Source organism: Balaenoptera physalus (genome assembly GCF_965194825.1).
Source record: "Balaenoptera physalus genome assembly, chromosome: 2".
Classification (NCBI taxonomy): domain Eukaryota; kingdom Metazoa; phylum Chordata; class Mammalia; order Artiodactyla; family Balaenopteridae; genus Balaenoptera; species Balaenoptera physalus.
This window is the reverse complement of record NC_138883.1, coordinates 14355740-14376936: the sequence shown is the minus strand read 5'-3', so window position 1 is coordinate 14376936 and position 21197 is coordinate 14355740. Positions and strand designations below refer to the sequence as shown.

General features: G+C 42.2%; 1 protein-coding gene and 1 long non-coding RNA gene across 17 annotated transcripts in view; one reads left to right on the top strand and one right to left on the bottom strand.

The window, feature by feature from the left end:
- The window catches only part of EFCAB11 (EF-hand calcium binding domain 11), a 228639-nt gene that overhangs the window by 125607 nt on the left and 81835 nt on the right, over positions 1–21197 (bottom strand). For 2 of the 16 annotated variants that reach the window (XM_082451428.1, XM_082451448.1), the window contains one exon: positions 19309–19655. The exons of 12 other annotated variants lie outside the window; for them this stretch is intronic. In XM_082451428.1, coding sequence (XP_082307554.1) covers positions 19556–19655 — 100 coding nt within the window. In that variant the 3' untranslated portion in view covers positions 19309–19555. 2 more of the 16 variants (XM_082451441.1, XM_082451442.1) reach the window with 2 other exon arrangements.
- LOC309655802 lies at positions 489–12779 on the top strand. The gene is made up of 2 exons (XR_014261007.1): positions 489–9707; positions 11467–12779. It is a non-coding gene; the product is annotated as an uncharacterized lncRNA (long non-coding RNA).

The window sequence follows — 21197 nt, the reverse complement described above, 5'->3', positions numbered from 1 at the left end:
TAGAAGGCCAGCTCACTTGTGTCAAATACTGTGCAGAAGGACTAAAGTACCCATTGGCTTTAGCCAGCAGAGGTGACTGTTGGACCTGATCGGAGAGGTTTCAGCCGAGTTATTGGGGCAGAAATAAGACCACCGTGGACTGGAGGGGATTTGGAAATGAGAGGCGGAGGAGTGACTGCAGCTTAAAGGCAGAGTGTTAGACAGAGGAGATCACTGATGCAGTTAGGTCCCCAGCAAGCAGGAAGGGGCAGAATCCAAAGTCATGGTGGAAGGATCTGCCAGAGGCTGGGAGGCGGGGAAGCAGCCCCTTCACCTCTGAGACAGGATTGGAAGGCATCATGGCGGCAGGTGGGGCTTAGGGGTGGAAAAAGTTAGCCATTATCCTCCATCCTTATCCTCACCATCATTGTCAACAGTGTCCAGTAAAACTGCAGAGCGGTGGGGGGGGAGGGGGGGGAGGCAGGAAGTAAAAGACACTGTGGCGGGCTTCCCTGGTGGCGCAGTGGTTGGGAGTCCGCCTGCCGGTGCAGGGGACACGGGTTCGAGCCCTGGTCCGGGAGGATCCCGCATGCCGCGGAGCGGCTGGGCCCGTGAACCACAATTGCTGAGCCTGCGGGTCTGGAGCCTCTGCTCCGCAACAAGAGAGGCCGCGACAGTGAGAGGCCCGCGCACTGCGATGAGGAGTGGCCGCCGCTTGCCGCAACTGGAGAAGGCCCTCGCACAGAAACGAAGACCCAACACAGCCAAAAATAAATAAATAAATAAATAAATTAAAAAAAAAAAAAAAAAGACACTGTGGCTTTGGTGACTTCTCTTTTCTTAGAGAAATGGGAAGCCAGGCCATTTGATGAGAGTGACAGAGAAGAGGTGGGGCAGGAGCCTGAGAAGAGTGGCGAAGTTTCGAAAATGTTTCGGGGGAACCAGGAAGAAGCTGGTGGCCCAGAGGTCCAACTGGGATGTGTATACTGCTTATACTGTTCCCATGGCAGGCCCTCACCAAGCCGAGCGTAAAGCAGGAAGACGGAGACTCGGGTTGCTGGGTACGAATGATGGAAGGACAAGGGGGCTAGGAAGTTGAGGGCCTTGCTGAGAGCGTGATGGACCAGAGGACCCAGACCAGGCGGGGAGGCTCACAGTCTGAGAAAAACACAGAGAAGAGAAAGGACTGGAGGTCCTGATGAAGATGAAGATCAGGTGCAATGGGACCAGCACTAAACCCAGGCCAGCGGGGACCCTGCCCTGGGCCCTGAATATTAGAGGCCTCTGCTCTGGCCCTTCTCTGGCTGCAGCCCTCTCCACAAAGGGAGTTTGCAAGACGAACGAGATGTGCCCACCCCTACATCCTACATCCTCCACCTTTCAGACCCCATTCCAGGTACCTGGGACCCTAGGATTCCCTACCCAAGCAGCCCTAAGCACGCTTTCAGTGCCTGTGCAGGCCTCTTCCTGAGGGTCCACCCGAAGGGTGGCTGTTCGTAGGTCATGTGGATTAAGGTGGGATGTGAGGGCTGGGTGTCCACACAAGTGCATGTGAGGCTCCTTATCACCTGGAGCAGAGCCAGGGACAGAGGCCAGCTCTCCCCCATGCCGTGAGTGCCCCACGTGGCTCTCCCAGGAACCGATGAGTTCCAAATCACAGCTTTGCCTTCGAGTCATTATTACAGTATATTTGTCAAGGTAGGAAGATAAAACATATTTTACCTAATAGTTTACCTTGATTTATAATTTTCATATCTGTAGACATATAGCATGTGGGCTTCTGTTTGTACCTTGCCCCAGGCCCTGCAAATGTTAGGGGTGTGCCCGAATGAGAGATTCAGCTGAGTAAGAGGATGGAGTAGGGATTATTAGACTTCTGAGTCAACATGGCAGGGTGAACACTTGCTGAAAATTCTCAGTCTGCTGCAACATATAGAAATAACAAATGAAATTTTTTTTAACAAAAAATCACATAAGCCTTGTATTATTTATTTATTCTCTACTTTCATATCCCTCCAATCCATTCCCTGCCTTGCTCTGTGCCCCTCTGGGCCCTATTACCTGGGCTTCCTTGCTGGTGCCTTCCAGCTGGGTTTGGCCAACAGAAGTTACCAGCAAGAGATAGGAGAAGAGGAGGAGAGAGGATGGGGTATTTCTTTCCTGCTCCCTCCCTGCCTCAGGTCTTCCTTCTGGTAGTGGCTACTTCCCTCCAAACTCAGCTTCTACCCTCCTCCATAGCTCCAGCTGTCCCTGGCCTCCAATAATAACATTCTCTCCCTTGTCCCTTCAGACTGGGAGTGGTGACAGCTTCCTAGTCCCTGGTACCTCAAATGACCTTGTTGGATTCTTTATTCCTGTCCATACTTCTGTAAATAGTTTCTTCATTAAAATCTCTTGAATTTAAGTATCTGAGTGATGCTCTATTTTCTGCTGGGACCTTTACCAATTGAAACCATTTTCAAAAACAAGACAGGAAAGTCTCTGAATAGAAAAGGATCATAAGCCCATGGTGCTAAGTAATGACGAAGACTCTGTGGCCATTGTGAGGATGGGGTGGGGGCAGGCGCCAGAAAGACTGGAGGGGTCTGAGGTTTCTACATCTGCAAAGGGAAAGGGACTGAATATGCCTCACAGATATCAGGGGTAGGGTGGGGTGAGAAGAGTTCCATTTTTTTTCGGTTAGGATCAAGACCCCACATTACCTGTGACTAGAAATGAAGATAAGATGCATATATCTCACTAGCAACTGAGTCTGAATCACACGTGGGCACAGAAATTTTTACGTCCCTGTAGTAGGATTCCCAAGCCATGCTTATTTTATGACTTGTTTCAGAGCTAAGAAATTCCTGGGTCTGGGATTGAGGAAATCTCAAAACCACCCTTCAGAGAGAACCCTTGTAGAGCAGATCCACAGGGGAGGTAATCTCTCAAGAAAAGAAAAGAAAACTACAAAATATGCAAGGATATGCAGCATGATTAAATGCACTCTGACAAAAGAGACAATTCACATCTGAGGAAATAGCTATAATAGAACACTCTGAAAAAGACTTTTAAAATCCTCAAAGTCATCATAATGGAGGGACTAACAGCTATCAAACAAGACTGTGAAATCAGAAGGGTGTGAAAGAAAAAGAGGTAGAAATGAAAAGAAACCAACAGAAAATCTTGTAATGAAAAAATATAATTAGCAAGTTTCATACAGCTTAAGAGAGATTTAATGAACTGGAAGGCAAAACTAAGAAAATCTCCCAGGATGCAGTAGAGAGAGATAAAAAAAAAGATAGGGGGAAAAACTGAAAGGAAAATTAAGGAGACAGATGTAAGGGGAAAAAATTAAGGAGAAGATGTAAGGGAAAGCGCTAACATTAAAGAAGTTTCAAAAGGAGAGGAAAAATGGAGGAGAAAATAAATTTAATGCTGTAAATATCAGATTAAGGGAGAAAAACAATATGAGAACTTCACATGTGTAGGAAAAAAAAAATTCACAGAAGCCCAACATCTATTGACAAATGAAAAAATTGAGCAGATCTGGAATATAAAGCATTTTTTTCCTTCCACCAAAACCCTATAGCAATATCATACTAAATGGTGATATAAAGACTTAGAAGCATTTGCATAAAAAGCCAGAAATACAACATGGATGCCCACTACCAACCCTACCACTCAATACGGTATCAGAGGTCCTGGCTCACAGAAAAGAGTTATTTGAATGTGAGATTTTAGAAATGGTGCACTTCCTGGTAATGGTCCAGACATTACCAGGACCAAACAATGGTCCTGCTAAGTGAGCAGTCAGCTAAAGTAATGGAGATGAAGGTCACTGGAACTGAGAGGGCGAAGGAACTGAAAATCTAAAGTACTGGGTAGCACCCAGGATGATGTCAGAGGCTGTATGTGATGCAGGTGATCTGGAACTTGATGGATGACAGTGCCATGGACACAGAAAGCAAATCAATCAGATTCGGGATGATCAAAAACATTTCCCATAGGGTGGGAAATGTTGGTCTCCAAACAGCATCGTGCTTCTGAAGTAGTGTTCCCTCAAAAGACCAACTGGGCAAAGCTCTTGAAGAAGAGCTGAATGTCAGCTAAAGCAAGAAGGAAGATGCAATGTTCTACCACTCAGTTAAGGATGCAGGGAAGTTCACTTACAATGAAAGAAAGATTCCAAGGATGTCCTTGGAAAGCCTGAGTGAGGGGAAGAGTGGAGGCCAAGTCAGAACAAATGAAGATCCAAGTAGAATAGGCATGAGACACCCAGAAAGAGTGGAGGGGCTTCTGTTTATAACAGAGATGGTGGGGCTGGGAGCCAGATGGGATTAGGTGGCATGGAAGACAAAGCTCTCTCCATTACTCTGCCCCAGACTGGATATTGACAGGAGAATCCACTATACATGTTAAGAAATGGAACAGACGGCCTCTTGGGGGTTACACTGGGAAGAAATAAAAAAATAAACTCTGACCTCCTGATCAGATCCACTAAGTATTAACTGCAGATTTCTCATTTGACAGGTGCCCTTGTACTGTACTGTAGTCCACACTTATAAGTACACAACACAGGGATATTCTCATTTACCAATATTAGAAATTTAGAGAAATTAGGATATGACATTAAAGAATGTATCTGGAACAAACACCAAAGTCTTAAATACAATAAATATTTAGTAGAGGGCTGTAGACTTGGAATCTATAAGTATTTAATGGCTTAATCTTATACTGAAGCTACTTGAGATATTTTATTTCACAATTTCAACAAAGAAACTGTTTCATACTTTGCATAATTAACCTCAGAGAAATAGATTTTGGAGACCAACGTCTCTGTTGATCACTTAGCTTAGCTGTGCCCCAAAAGCAACTGTCTCCATTACATCTGTCTTATCATTTCCCCTGATGCAGAACATGGCATGTACAAGTCTTAGGAAGCATCCCTTTCAATAAGGAACAAGTATCAAAACAAGCAAGGATTGGCATCTGTTAGCCTATGAATCTGGACTATTAATTATCTAAGACAAACACGGTGTATTCAAGAAAATAGTACCCATTCATCCACTTTTTTTCCAAAATAGAAATGCACTACATTTAATTTTCGGTTCTCTGCGTTTTAATCAATAGAGCAATAAATGTGTTCATAATGAATAGATTTTTCTACATAGGGAACTCAATGTCAGGAGCATAGATGAAGATTTAACCCGGTGAACATAAAATTAAACAACAGAACACACAGGAATAATTTGAATTGGCTAGAAAATATTTTGGTTAAAAAAAAAATGAATCACTATTATTGAGGGTAATTTTTAGGTTGTGATACAAATGCATCATTGTGTAAAAAGAAAAGATTAAATTACCAATATCTGTAATTTAATTACCAATATCTAAAATAAGATCCAGCTCTCTGTGTATCCTGCCTTTCTCCTCATGTAACTGTTCTACTTGGCCACTCTGGTGAGCCCCTCTAGCCTTTGTCTTCCCTGTCTTCTTCCTCACGCTGCTCTGTTTTTTTTCTCCTTTGATCCAAACTCCCACTGCTCTCCTCCTAAACCTCTCCAATGGGCACCACGGAACTTCCGTTTCTAACTAAACTATCCTACATCTTCTTCAGCTAATGCTCACTGTACCCTATGCCTTAATTGAAACTTGGTTCTCTGTTGGAGACATAGCTTCCCTCCACCTGTTCTCCAAATCCCCTTCCCTCCTAAGTCTTCTGGAACCTCACCATTGATTTCCCCTTGCCTCTTGCATCTTCAACCTTCTCTCTCTATGGGCTCCTTCCCATAGAATTATAATAATCTCACATCTCAACATCCCTCTCTCTCTCCCCACTCACCCACCACACCTTTTTCTATCTTTCCCCTCCTGTCCTCCACCAACCCCCTCCTCTCTTCTCTTCCTCTCTCTTCCAGCTATTGGAGCCTAACGCTCCATTGACGTTGCTCTGGATACAGTCAATGACTCAACAACTACTTTCTTGTTGCTCAATCTAGAAGACTCTCTTAATCATTTCACTGACTTCTTGACAACACTGGTCATCACTGACCCCTCCTTCTTCCTCTATCTCCTTGGTCTCAATGACCACATAGTCTCTGGATTCTCTTAATTCTCTGGGCACTTTTCCCAGCCAACTTTGCACACTCTTTCTTTGTTTATTCCTAAATGTTGGTACTCCCCATGGTTCTCTCTTAAGATAGTCTTCCCTTCTTGTTTAAATCCTTCTCTGGGCAAGATCTCACTCATCCTATGCCTTCAGTTACCATTTATATACTAATAACTCTCAAATCTATGTCTCTTGTCCAGCTCTTCCTCCTCAGCTTCAGAACCACATATCCAAATGCTGACTGGGCATCTCCTCTTGGATAGGTCAGAGATGGCTCAAATGGAATACATCCTCCCCCTTTTACAACCTGTACCTTCTGTTTTCCCTCTGTCAGTGAGCATTATCGTTACTCCCAGGTGCTAAAACTGAAACCTAAATTCAGTCTTGTAAAAAAAATTTTTTTAATTGAAGTATAGTTGATTTACAATGTTGTGTTGTTTTCAAATGTACAACAAACAGATTCAGAGATATATATATATATTTGAATCAGATATATATATATATATAAAATCTTTTTTCAGATTCTTTTCCATTATAGGTTATAACAAGATATTGAATATAGTCCCCTGTGTTATACAGTAGGTCCTTGCTGTTTATCTATTTTATATATAGTAGCATGTATCTGTGTATCTGTTAATTCCAAACTCCTAATTTATCCCTCTCCCCCACTTTCCCCTTTGGTAACCCCAAGTTTGCTTTCTATGTCTATGAGTCTATTTCTGTTTTGTAAATAAGTTCATTTGTTCATCTCTTATATGTGTAATCTACAAAAATGATACAAATGAACTAAATTTAGTCCTGATGCCTACCCTTCCCTCCTAAACCACACCCAATCTATTTACCTAGATCTGTAAACTTCACACAAATCTCCCTTAAGTCTGTCCACATCTCTCCAACACCAGGGCCATACCCTAGCCCAGGTTCCATCATCTCTTGATTTGGTTGCCATGGTGACCCCTAACCGGTCTCCCTGCCTCTAGACCTCCATTCTCTACAGCCAGAGAGATCTGCCTAAAATGCAATCTGAAGTCACTCTCCTGACTTAACGCCCTCCCCCGGGATCCTCCATTTCCCCTAGGGGGAGGTCCTCACACACTCACAAAGCCCTTCACGACCTGGCTACTGTCTTCTAGTCCAGCTTCACATCTCACCATCCCTCCACTCTGTGCTCCTGTTACACACGACTTCTTTTATTTCTGCAGTGAAGTCATGATCTCTCACATGGCGACCTCTGCACATGCTTTTCCATATACCCAAAGCAATCAAGCTCTCTTTGCCTGGCTAACTCTTACTCATCCTTCAAGCATCACCAGAGACATTAATTCCTCCTGGAAGTCTTCCCTAAAAAGGGCCAGGTGCTACCATATCACTTTGTGCTTCTCCTATCATGACACTTCCCACTCTATGGGAACTATCTGTTTAATTGTAGGTGACTGCTAGCTCTGAGCGCAGGGCCCGTGTCTGTCCAGTGCACCATACTATCCCTGTACCAGCGCAGGCCCAGTACATGGTAAGTATTCTATATGTACTAAACCAGTGGTTCTCAAACTTTTTGCCTTCAGGATTCCTTTAAACTCTTAAAAACTCAGAACTCCAAAGGCTTCTGTTTACATGCGTTATATCTATCAATTGTTACCATACTAGAAATTAAAACTGAGAAAAATTTAAAAGATTAATTCATTTAAAAATAAGTTAATTACGTTTTAACATAAATTTTTAAAATGAAAACTAAGTAAACTTTCCAAAACAAACCAAAAAACTGTGGTAAGAGAATTATTTTACATTTTTGCACGCCTTTAAAATTCTTAATACATTACAGCTGGATTCTCCTATCTGCTTCTGAAATCCCTTTGTGGCATTCTGATTGTGGTATATAAAGAAAAATACAGCCTCACACAGATATGTAGTTGAAAAGGGAGGAGTATTTTAATAGTCTTTTCATATAACTGTAGATATTCCTTTTGATATTATACCATAACTCAGTAAGTGGTAATTTCTTACAGGCTAGCTGCAATGTATAATTTGAAATCATATCAATTAACTTTTCATACTTTGCTACATTAAAATCCTTTGGTGTATTTTGTATTTTCAATGGATCTTTTACCCAACCATGATTTTGTAACACCATGCATTGGTTATCTTCTAAATGTTAACACATTTCATTATACAATATTTTAAAAACTACATTTGTTAATATCACCACTGAATTTATCAGAAAAGTCTTTAAGTATTGAGAAACTGTCAAGCTCACAGTGGCAGATATAAGTTTCCGAAATTTTAATTTTCACTTGAGAGCTTGAATTTTAGCATTGGCAACAAATACTGTCACAGTTGTTTTCCTTGAAATGACAGGCTCACTTCGTTCATTTTTAAGAAAATGTCGACCAAGTACTCAAGTCTAAATAACCGTAGTTTGTCTGTCAGTCATTCTTTCAAATAAAAATAGTGTTCCATTAAAACAGTGGCCAGTCTAGATCTCAACTTAAACAACTGGGCAAGAGCTTTTCCTGGAGACAATCATCGTGCCTCCACGTGTGACAGAAATGCAGTATGGGTACTTCCCAGAATGTTAAAAAGATGTGCACTTGAGAATTAAGATTTAATAAAACAATTTTTTATTGCTTCATCAAGGATACTCAAGTGAAACTGACTTTTCTTTTTTTTTTTTTTTAGCTGTGAGGGCAAAGTGGCGAAGAATACAATGATTATCAGTACAATTTGGTATTACTGCCTTGATTTATGCTAAAAACAGGTGAAACGATTCATGCAGTGCTACCTACCACAGATTTTGCATCATCAATGCAAATGTCAAGAGAGTGAGACAAGGCACACAGTGCCTTAGCATTATGAAAATAGTTTGGACCTCATAGACCCCTTGGGGCCGGGGACCACACGTACAGAACCGCTGGGCCAGATGAATGAATACAAGGAAGGAGACCGCAAGCCAGCTTGGGTGCTGGGGACACTGCTGCCCAGCACTGGCCCTCCCGACCGGAAATCCAGCCTGAGCACCTCCTGCATGGCTGACCCCTCTGCTCTTACTCTCGGGCTTCTAGTTGCTTCCTCCCATCCAACCCTTAGGTGTTGACACCCGGGCCTTAAGAAAGTCCTGGTTGGAACCTGATCTCCTGGTTTCATTTTTGTTATTTCTGGGACCCGGCTTTGGGTATCAGCCCACTGGCCTTAGGCCCCATGATAAGGAGTATTTTTCTGGACCATTCTGGGGTGTACTGGCCAGATTTACCTCTTGCTAGCTCTGTGTATTGCACTGTGTGTGTTGGAGAAGGCAGTGGGGGAGGGGAAGTACAGGGTTAGGGATTTGGTACAAATTGATATTGTTTAGGGATGTACCTAACTTTGAAAGTAAAACAAAACTGTTCTGCTGTTTTACTTCTTGTAAGACAAGGTGAACTATTCTTATACTCTTGCAGATAGGGCTCAAATAAAAACCTTCATCTGGTCAGTGAATATAAATTGAAAGAAATGACCAACATATTACAGTTTTAAAGGTGTGTGCTCATCCATTTCTCTCCCATCAGTACCTTCTGAATACGCATCAGGAGTTCATCCAAGTATGAGACCTTGGTAAATGCATCTTTTAAATATGAAAGTTGGAGTTGGGCCTGCAAAGAACAAGGTATCATTTCCTGAAAATAGCTTCCAGCAAATAGCAAATTAATTTAGTAGCAAATTAGTATAATTTTCAAGGTGGTCCTTCCTATCGAGTAACTCATTTTTATCGTTACACAAGAAATGCTTTCTTCTCCTTGCATACCTCTTATATTACTTTTCTGAGTAATTCTTTTTTTTTTTTAAATTTTTATTGGAGTATAGTTGATTTACAATGTGTTAGTTTCCGGTGTACAGCAAACTGAATCAGTTATATATATATATATCAGTTATATATATAGTTATATATATAGTTATATATATATATAGTTATAGTTATATATATATATATATATATATATCTCCATTCTTTTTCAGATTCTTTCCCATATAGGTTATTACAGAATATTGAGTACAGTTCCCTGTGTTATACAATAGGTCCTTGTTAGTTATCTATTTTATATATAGTAGTGTGTAGATGTTAACCCTAATCTCCTAATTTATCACTTCCCCCTACGTTTCCCCTTTGGTAACAGTAAGTTTGATTTCAAGATTTGTGAGTCTGTTTCTGTTTTGTAAATAAGTTCATTTGTATCTTTTTTTTTATGAGATCCCACATATAAGTGATATCATATGATGTTTCTCTTTCTCTGTCTGATTTACTTCACTTAGTATGATAACCTCTAGGTCCATCCATGTTGCTGCAAATGGCATTATTTCATTCCCTTTTATGGCTGAGTAATTAATATTCCATTGTATGTATGTACACATCTTCTTTATCCATTTCTCTGTCAACGGATGCTCCCCTATCTTGGCTATTGTAAGTAGTGCTGCAACGAACATTGGGATGCAGGTATCTTTTCTTTCTTTTTTTTTTTTTTAAGAAATTTATTTATTTTTTAGATTTATTTTTGGCTGCATTGGGTCTTTGTTGCTGCGCAGGGGCTTCCTCTAGTTGCGGCGAGCGGAGGCTACTCTTCATTGTGGTGCGCGGGCTTCTCATTGCAGCGGCTTCTCTTTGTTGCAGATCACAGGCTCTAGGCGTGTGGGCTTCAGTAGTTGTGGCATGCAGGCTCAGTAGTTGTGGCTTGCAGGCTCTAGAGCACAGGCTCAGCAGTTGTGGCGTATGGGCTTAGTTGCTCCGCGGCATGCGGGATCTTCCCAGACCTGGGCTCGAACCCGTGTCCCCTGCATTGGTAGGCAGATTCTTAACCACTGAGCCACCAGGGAAGCCCGATACAAACTATTATGTATAGAATGGATAAACAACAAGGACCTACTGTTTAACACAGAGAACTGTATTCAATATCCTGAGATAAACCATAATGGAAAAGAATATGAAAAAGAATGTATATATGTGTATAACTGAATCACTTTGCTGTACAGTAGAAATTAACACAACATTGTAAATCAACTATACTTCAATAAAATAAATAAATAATAAAAAATAAAGATGTCCCTCCCAGTTAGGGTATAAACACTCCTCTTGGGGAGTGACATATTCTTTACTTGGTGGCCGGGAAATCTGATAGAATCTTCAACTTTTTCTTAGGAACCTCTTCCTGGGATTGGTAGGGGAAGAATATAAAAGTCCTAGATTCATTTTTTCTCCTTTTGGGAAATGTACAGCTTACACTTTCTGAAGAATAGTGTTAATAATAATAATAATAGCAGCTGTCATTTGTTAAGCATTTGCCACGTGCCAGCTACTGGGCTAGGCACTTTATGTAGATGATTCTTTACCGCCTTATAACAAGATGGGTACATGTTCTCTCACTGTTTCATAGTTAAGCGCTCTGAAGATTAGAGAAGTCCCTTGCCCGAGGTCAGTCAGCTTGTAAGTGACGGAGCCAGCATTCAAATCCAGGCCTTCTCCCTTCAGAACTCAAGATCCTAGCTTCTCAATGGCTGAGGATACCGCACGCCACAACTACTGAGCCTGTGCTCTAGAGCCCCCGAGCCACAACTACTGAGCCCACGTGCCACAACTACTGAAGCCCGCGCACCTAGAGCCCGTGCTCCGCAACAAGAGAAGCCACCACAATGAGAAGCCCGCATGCCGCAACGAAGAGTAGCCCCCGCTCGCCGCAACTAGAGAGAGCCCGCGAACAGCAACAAAGACCCAATGCAGCCAAAAAAAAAAAAAAAAAAAGTTTGCATCTGCTAATTCCAAAGGCGGGGACCTTTTTAGACATAAACATTTGGATTAATAACAAAGAACTATAAAAAGATGCACTCTTATCAGATGAAGGACACCAGTGTGAGGTCTCAACCACAATTCTAGGCCTTGAGTCCCTTGATCTCCTCAATTCTGATGACCTTCACCTCTACTCTGCTTCAAAAACTGAACTTAATGGCAAGACCAGGGGCCTTGTCAACTATTCAGAACTTCTCTGCATATGAACTGTTGAGTGTCAAGATCCCATTCACTGTGGATAACTCGCCATTCTTACGACTCTACTGCTCATTTATTCCCACCTTCCTTTCAACATCTTCTGAGACTCCTAGGACCCTGACCGCTTAACGTTCTCTCAGTCTATGAAGGGCCGTCCAGTTTTACTTGTCCTCTCCCTAGCCTAGAGCCCACAGGGCCAGCCTGTAGTTATACTGACCAGTATCCTCAATTCTCTGCCTCCTCATTCCTCCTAACACACCCAGCCCACATGACCCAAACACAAGATCAGTCCAGTCATAATTCTCCGGCCAGGCTTTGGATCCCACCAACCACCTCCTAAGGCACTAGGCTCCTTCAATCGCGTTCCTATACCTTCACTTCTATCAATACTTACTCTTTCTTCCCAACACATATATGTTGTTAAATATCTCCCTAGATTCCCAGTTACTTCTCTAGCAGCTGATTCTTCAAAAGTCGTTTCCGCCACTTCTCTCTACTTGCTCGCCATCAATTCACTCCTCGACCAAAGCAACCTGGCTTCTGCCGCCATTACCTTATCCAAACTGCATTTGTTAATATTATCGATGTTGTTCATCTTGTCAAGTCCAAGGAATCCTTTCTAATTCTTACCTTTTATGACTCTGCCCTGTGGCACCTGAAACGGTTGATCCTTCCTTCCTGCTCTAAACTCTCAGCTTGCCTTTTTTTTTTTTTAATTTTATTTATTTATTATTTATGGCTGTGTTGGGTCTTCGTTTCTGTGCGAGGGCTCTCTCTAGTTGTGGCAAGTGGGGGCCACTCTTCATCGCAGTGCGCGGGCCTCTCACTATCGCGGCCTCTCGTTGCGGAGCACAGGCTCCAGACGCGCAGGCTCAGTAATTGTGGCTCACGGGCCTAGCTGCTCCGCGGCATGTGGGATCTTCCCAGACCAGGGCTCGAACCTGTGTCCCCTGCATTGGCAGGCAGATTCTCAACCACTGCGCCACCAGGGAAGCCCTCAGCTTGCCTTTTAAAAACCAGTGTTGCCCGGGGCTGCATCCTTGCCCTCTCCTCTTCTCACTCTATAGACCCTTCGGGTATAATCCACTCAAACCCAGCCCGGCAACTACGCCCAGGACTCACAAACGGGTACCACCTAGCTTCGATGTCTCTGATGAATGGAGACCCCATATGCAGTTTAAAAATGTAGACTCTGAATTCAGACAAACTCGCATCCAAGTCCTGTCTCTGCACTCAGCAGCTCTCTGGCCATCAGAAAGTTATCTTACTTAAACCTCAGTCTCCTCAGCTACAGAATGGGAGTAATCATATCACTGGTATCTACGCTAGAGTTCTTTTGAGGATTAGCGCATGTAAATTATTTCTTTTGAAATAACACATGTAAAAACACATAGTTAATAACGCTCAACAATGTTAGCTACCGTTGTTATTACAGGATTTTTTTAAATCTAAAAGCCTCCAAAGCAACTCAAACTTCACGTAATAAAAAAAATTAACTTGGGACTTCCCTGGCAGTCCAGTGGTTAAGACTCTGCATCCCCTCTGCAGGGGGTACGGGTTCGATCCCTGGTCGGGGAACAAAGATCCCGTATGACACACGGTGCAGCAAAAAAAACAAAGAAAAAAACCCCCCAAAAACCCCCAAGAACTTAATGCCCTCATGCTCCTCCTTCATTGTAGTAATAATCATAATAGCTTCTGTCTTTCAAGTTTTAATTTTTATCACTAATCTGCAAGTTAAATATTAGCGACCCCATTTCACATATAAGGAAACTGAGGCTTAGAGAAGTTAATTACTCTGCTGGAAGTGGCAGGAAAGTGATGGTTAGGATTCAGACCCTGGTCCTTCTGACTCCAAAGTGAATGCTTCCTGGCCCTGGTATCTGACTTTAGTGTTCGAGTCCCACACCAAAAACCCAGGGCATTTATTCTGGACTTCTTCCATCTTAGCCACATCTAGCAATGTGCTGGGGAACTGGCTCTCCTGCAAAAAAGAAAAATTTCCTGATTTGCAGCATTTGCTGATTTCAAGCTACCAAGGTGACATCACTGAATGTGAGCGAGGAAAAAGATGGGCAGAGCTGGCTTGAGGGCCTGCACCAGCGGCTCCAGCAGACTGCCGGATCCCTAAGGCCCCAAATCCTGTTAATTCAGATCTAAATAACTTGACTGACAGCAATTTGCCAAAAACAACTTAGTCAAAATCAGGTTGGTGAAAACAACAAAGTATACCGTTTGGTGATAGGCTGCAGACTTTTTCCCTTTTTATTTGCTAATCTCTCCAGCCTCCACACCCCTCAGCCTTCCCCCTCCACGCTCCAGCCTGACCGGACAGCTCTCCACTCCTCCCAGGCACCACGGTCTCCTCACCTGCAGTGCCCCTGGCCTGGAACGGCCATCCCTCCGGCCTGCCCTCTTTCCCTGGCTGACTCCTGTTCTTCCTCACCTTTCAGTTTAGGCATCAGCCACAGGGGATTACCGGGAACAGAGTAAATGTCAAACAACGGGAGTTAAGTTGGGATAGTGCAAATGTGAGACAACTGGAAGACTGCTTAAACAAATTATACTAGTTTTCAAAACACACACGGCATGACCCTATTTCAGTAGGGAAAAATGCACATAGACACAGAGAAGGATCTGAGAAGCTAGTCTCTAGGGGTTTTAGCAGTGATTTTCTAAATAATGGGTGGGATTCTGTGCATTTTTTTTTTTTTTTTGTCTATAGTTTCCGTAATAAGCATGCATTGTTTTTGTAATAAGAAAACCTATTTCTATAAAGCCTTTTTATCGTTAATGTCTTTGTATTCCAATTGTTCACAATGATAGACCATTTTGGACAAGGATGAGTGGCTGACTATTCATTGGATAGAAAAAGAACCTGGAAAACAATGGAAAACAGGTAATTGTGTGTGCGTGTGGTTTAAAATGACACATTTATTATGTTACAGTTCTGGAGGTCAGAAGTCCGAAATGAGTCTCACTGGGATACAATCAAGGTATCAGCAGGGCTGCATTCCTTTCTGTGGCCCTACAGGAGAATCCATTCACTTGCCTGTTTCAGGTTCTAGAAGCTGCCTGCATTCCTTGGCCCATGGCCCCCTTCCTCTAACTTCAGAGCCAGCAATGTTGGCCTGAGTCCTTCTCACACTGCAGTCTCCCTAATTCTGACTCTCCTGCCTCCATCTTCTCCATTTAAGAACCCTTGTGATTACACTGGGTTCACCTGGATCACCCAGACTAATCTTATCGTGTTAGCTGATTAGCAGCCCTATTTCCAGCTGCAACCGTAATCCCCCTGGCCAGCCATGTGCCCTTTGCCCCAGTAACACAAACTCCATATCCCTGAACATGTCATGTGGCTTCAGTTTTCCATGCTTCTGCATGTGCTATGTGCTCTGAAATGCCTTTAAAACACATATGTGCGCACACAGCGTGACACAATGTGATTAACATGATCACACCATAGACTATCAGTAATAATCCTATCTGCCCTATGGACATGACGGTGCCTTCTTCACCTTGGCATTCTGAGTGTCTCTGGAACTCAGGTACCCAAAGCGTGCTCTGTATACCAGCAGTATCAGTATTACTTGGGATTGTGGCTACTAGATATGCACATTTTCAGGCCCTGCCACAATATCTACTGAATGGGCATCTCTGAGGATGGGGTCCAGGAGGGGTGTTTAAAAAGTCCTCCAGGTGATTCTCATGCACCGAAAGTTTGAGAAGCACTGACCCAGGTCCTCCTTAATGTTGGCTGAATGAACTGATAAATGGTTAAAAACCTGTGATGCTCCGTTACATTTTTTAAAACATACCTCCAGTCCAAGCTTTTGCTTTTATATGTGTCAACCTGGACCGATGTATATGTATATACATAAATAAAATAAATAACCAATCCTTTCAAGATGTCCAGTGAAATTTGACTCATTGGATCACTGTAGGACATTAAACTTTCTTCTCTATAAACAGGCAGTTAACACAGGGCTTCATTTATTATTTGTTAGTTGTTCAGTAACTACATTTGCATTACAGTTCTGAATTTTGGTTGCAGGAATAGAACCCCAGGAAGGTAAACTCACAGTGTCTTGCCTAGGACCACACAGCAATTTAACGAGAGGCCAGGTTCAGACTGAGCAACCTCGGAATTTCCCCCTATGGCTGAGTGTACTGAGTCACAGTGTTGTTCTACCTTCAGGTATATCATGGTAATTAACTTGGTATAGAGACCTCAGAAGGTTACAGTAAATACTTTGTTTTGTGGTCAGGTAATTAAATGTGTAAAGGTCCCTACCCTCTGTTTGATCATTACCTAAAGGACATTCCTATGGGGCCAGAAGTGATTTGTTGTTGTTGTAATATAGGCAGCCTTTTTACATCTCCCTCTGTAGCTGCTGAAATCTTGGCTCGCACCCAAATGCCCCACTTGGGTTTTGTTCAGGAAAGATTTCTTCCAGCTGCTTTATTTGTTGCACAATTACATGTATGAGCTTCCAGAATGTACAAGATCACAAGTCAAATGAAAGGCTTCAGCTCCCAGTTCGCATAAAGAGATAAAATTTGAAACCAAGGAAACAACAAAACATGGCTAAACGAAGGGCTAAGTAGAAACGAGACTGAATAGTATTCTTACTAAAAGGTTAGCACGTGCCAGAACTCGAAAGGAAAATGAGACACCATGGGGTAATCATAGTATCCTTGTGCTATGTTTATGGCCACACTTGCAAAGGGACTCAGACTCCCTCTTTAGCATTTACAATTTGGGGCACAGCAAGCTGATAGAAACAAAAATATATACCTGTATTTAAGCAATTATACTCCAATAAAGATGTTAAAAATATATATATATATATATATATATATATATATATATATATATATATATATACCTGTATTTAAAAATAAAAACTTGCACACTCACATTCATAGCAGTATTATTCATAATAACCGAAAGGTGGAAACAACCCAAATGTCCATCAACAGATGAACAGATAATGTGTTATATACGTACGATGGAATACTGTTCAGCCTTTTAAAGAAAGGAAATTCCTTTTAAATGTGGATGGCCCTTGAGGACATGATGCTAAGTGAAATAAGCCAGTCAAAAATGAGAAATACTGTATGATATTACGGATATGAAGTACTTCGAGTAGCCTAACTCACAGAAACAGAAAGGAGAACGGTGGTTGCCAGGGACTGGAGGGAGGGGAAATGGGAGCTTCAGTTTTGCAAAATGAGAAAGTTGTAGAAATTGCTTGTACAACAATATAAATATAGTTAATGTTACGGTACTATACACTTAAAAATGGTAAAAAATAATAATAATAATAAACACAACCACATACACAGGACTTCTGTTTTAAGGACTGGAAGAGTATATTTAAAAATGAACTGAGGTATCCTGGAGATTGGCCATCATTGATGTCAAGAGCCTGAGGATCAGGATAAACAGGCAGGTCCAAATGGAAAATGTAAAGTAAGGGGAGCAGGAGTCGATGGTTACTTGTGGCAGATGGAAGAGTAACTGAAGAATCTGCAGATAAAGAACTACAGGTCATATGATGTGAGAGGAAGGTGACCTTTGGCACAAACATGGAGAGTTGGACCAAAGGAGGAAAAATAATCATCAAATGCCAAAAAAAAAGTCTGGAAAATTTAAGAAGCAAAAATCAGAGGTTCATGAATCGCAATATTGGGTCGGCCAAAAAGCCCATTTGAGTTTTTAACAGAAGAAACTGAACGGACTTTTTGGCCAACCCAATATATACTGGAAAGTATTTAGAAGTCGATGGAGTCCCAAACATCATTTGAGCTTCAAACACCTCACACACGTATCCACTGTGATTAAACCTCACAGGCTTGCTATTGGGTTGGCCAAAAAGCGCGTTCGGGTTTTTTTCCACATCTTACAAAAAACCTGAACGCATTTTTTGGCCAACCCAAATATATCACAAATGGGACAACTGGCGTACGTAAAGATCAAACACAGTGAGACCTTCAGAAGATCATGCGTAAGCAGTGAAGACGCTCTTATCTGAAGCCATCTGGACCGAAAGTCAATCAGCCAATTTAAAAAAAATCTGTTGAAAAGGGAAAACATGCAAAAAATGGACACACCCAGTTGTGGATGCTGGGGACCATCACATCCCCCAGCTGGAAGTGTCACCTGCTGAGAGTGGACAGGTGAGAACCTCTCGGGCTTCACTTCTAGCCAAAGGAAGTCGCCTTGCTCAAGGCGATGTCTCCCTCCGCTGGGGGGTAGCCCACACCTGATGTCTGGTCAGTGCAGGAGGCCAGCACGAACTGCCTCACTCTGCCACATCTCTGAAGGGTGGTCAGCGCTAGCATCCCCACGCCATTGGCTGAGACCGGAGCTTCAATTCTCCTTCTATTAGTCCTGCCTCTCTCACTCCCATCCAGGCCTGGTTCCGAGAGCGCTCGCTCCCCAACAAGCTTCCTGCATGCAAATCTCCATCTCAGAGCCTGTTTCCCCGGAGCCCAATCTAAGACACATACATAACTTAAACGGTTAATTTTAAATTTTAAATATAAGCATGCATTCATTCTCTGATATTTTGACCTATGCCAAAGCCTTCGTCTTCGAGAACCGGTCATGGGTCAGCATGCTTTGTTCTCTTTCTTGCATAAACTACACCTAAAATTTTAGAATTACCTATTATTTCCGATTTTGGTTTCCTGAAAGTAAGAAAACTTAAAGACCACTAGAAAACAACCTAGATGTGGAATTCCTCTAGCTTTTTAAATTCCACCAATCCTTAACAGGTATCTCACCCACAGTTAATGTGACAGATTAAAACAACTTTTTAATTTAATAAACTACATATAAAATTTACCATCTTCGTTCAGTCATATGAAGTGGTACATTCATATTGTTTCGCAGCCATCTCCACCATCCATCTCCAGAACTCATTTCATCTTGCAAAGCTGAAACTCTGTCCCCATTAAATAATAACTCTCCATTCCCCCTTTCTCCTCAGTCCCTGGCAACCACTATTCTACTTTCTGTCTCTATGAAAATAACTATTCGAGGTACCTTGGAATTTTTTCTTTAATTTATTGAGTTACTTTTATTAAGTCTTTCCAAAATTTATTTTGTATAGAAAAAGCAGCTGTGGGTCTTCCCTGGCAGTCCAGTGGTTAGGCCTCTGTGCTTCCACTGCAGGGGGCACGGGTTCATTCCCTGGTCGAGGAACTAAGATCCCACGTGCTGCACGGCCAAAAAAATAAATACATACATACAAACGTACATGCATACAAGTTAAAAAAAAAAAAAAAGGCACTGTCTTTTTGGATTGCACTTACATCCTGTTTGCTTAATGTTTAATTAAATCACCTAATTACAATTATAAGTTCAACTGGCATAAATAGGTTTGAGAACAAACAACATAGAACAGGTATGGGGACAAATACAACTCAGACAGTTGGAGAAGTACATGAGGGCGCTGGAGAGAAGGCTCCGATTACAAGTGTTCAACATGCTGTGGGCACCCCCTAGACGGCTCTGCACAGGGACTGGAAGCTTCCTTTAAGCTGCTGAACTGGTTAAGAGAGCTGCTTCTACTGTACAAAAATAGATATTGATAGCATTTATTGAGCACCTATTATGTTCCAGGCACTGTGCTAAGCATGTAATGGGCATTGTGTCACTTAATGTCCATAATCCGTGAGGCAAATATTATCATCTTCATTTTATAATACCTACAGGAAACTGAGGCACAGAGAAGTACTCAAGCAATTTATCCAGAGTTGCACCACTAAGAAGTGGCAGAGCTGAGATTTTCAGGTTGGTGTGAATCCAAAGCCTGTCCCCACTCTACCTGCCACACTGGCTCTTCAAATGAATATTAAATAAAAGGTGTAACAAGAATAAAAACACAGAAGTGAGCCTTTGTTTTCTACTGGCATCACACAAAATGACAAAATATGTCACAGGTAGTTTTTCTAAGACTATAATTTAACAAACGGGATGCACTTAAATTCTCGTAAGACAGGACTGTAGGTAATACAATCTGCGATTGTTATTTGTTTATATAGGAATGATTTCAGTTAATTAAAGACAGAAGAGTTAGGCAGTATTTGTAAGGAAAGAACTGAAGTCAGACATTTTAATTATGCTATCAGATTAGCACAAAAAAGAGAATAAGCTGGAAAGTTTATAGAATATAATGAAAGCTAAGTATGTTATGTCTCAAGATAACTCTTTGGATCAAGAAAAAGAGAGAGAGAGCACATCTAAAATAATTCATAGAATCAGGTAATAAGTGACTAATCAAAGAGGTCTCATTACAACCATCTATATCAACACCCACATGGAAAAACCAAGCTATAGTTTTTTTGGGTTTTTTTTTGCCACACTGCACGGCATGCAGGATCTTAGTTCCCCGACCAGGGACTGAACCCATGCTCCCTCCACTAGAAGCATGGAGCCCTAACCACTGGACTTCAGGGCATTTCCCTTTCCCCCCCCCCCCACCCCAAGCTACAGTTTTATTAGAAGCATTTTCCCAAGAAAATAAAGCATGAATCTGTGCTTGTCGTCTAAAAAGAAAAATGAATGACAATTCAAAACAGATACAGACAACAATGAAAGCTAACCAAACCAAAAAAAAAAAAAAGGGAGGTATTTAAGATTGCCAAATCGTGAGTAGAAGCAATCTCCGTTCAGCAGTCTCTGGGAGACCTGGCAGAGAGATGAGCTCTCGTCATCCAGGACAATGTGGCAGCTCCCTTCTCCATCTACAAGCAAGAGGTCACTCATTACTCCCCAGTCCATCCAGGATGTTGAGCTATAATGATAGCCATAGAGATTCCCAACAGAACAGCACAGCCAAGAAAGGCTGCCTGTGCCACTGGGCTCTTTTCTACACCAACAATCCATGAACCATCAACAGACACGCATCTAAGACCCAGGCTCTCTCCCAGACACCCTGACAACTCCTCTCTCATGGGGCCATCTGACCTTGATGCCCATTTCTAGACAGAACGCCTTCCCTGGTTGTCCCACAGACACATCCCAAGTTGACATCATCATAAACCCCACACCTGCTCCTCCTCCTGTGTCCCCTGTCACACTGAATGGAGCCACCATTCACTCAGATTCTC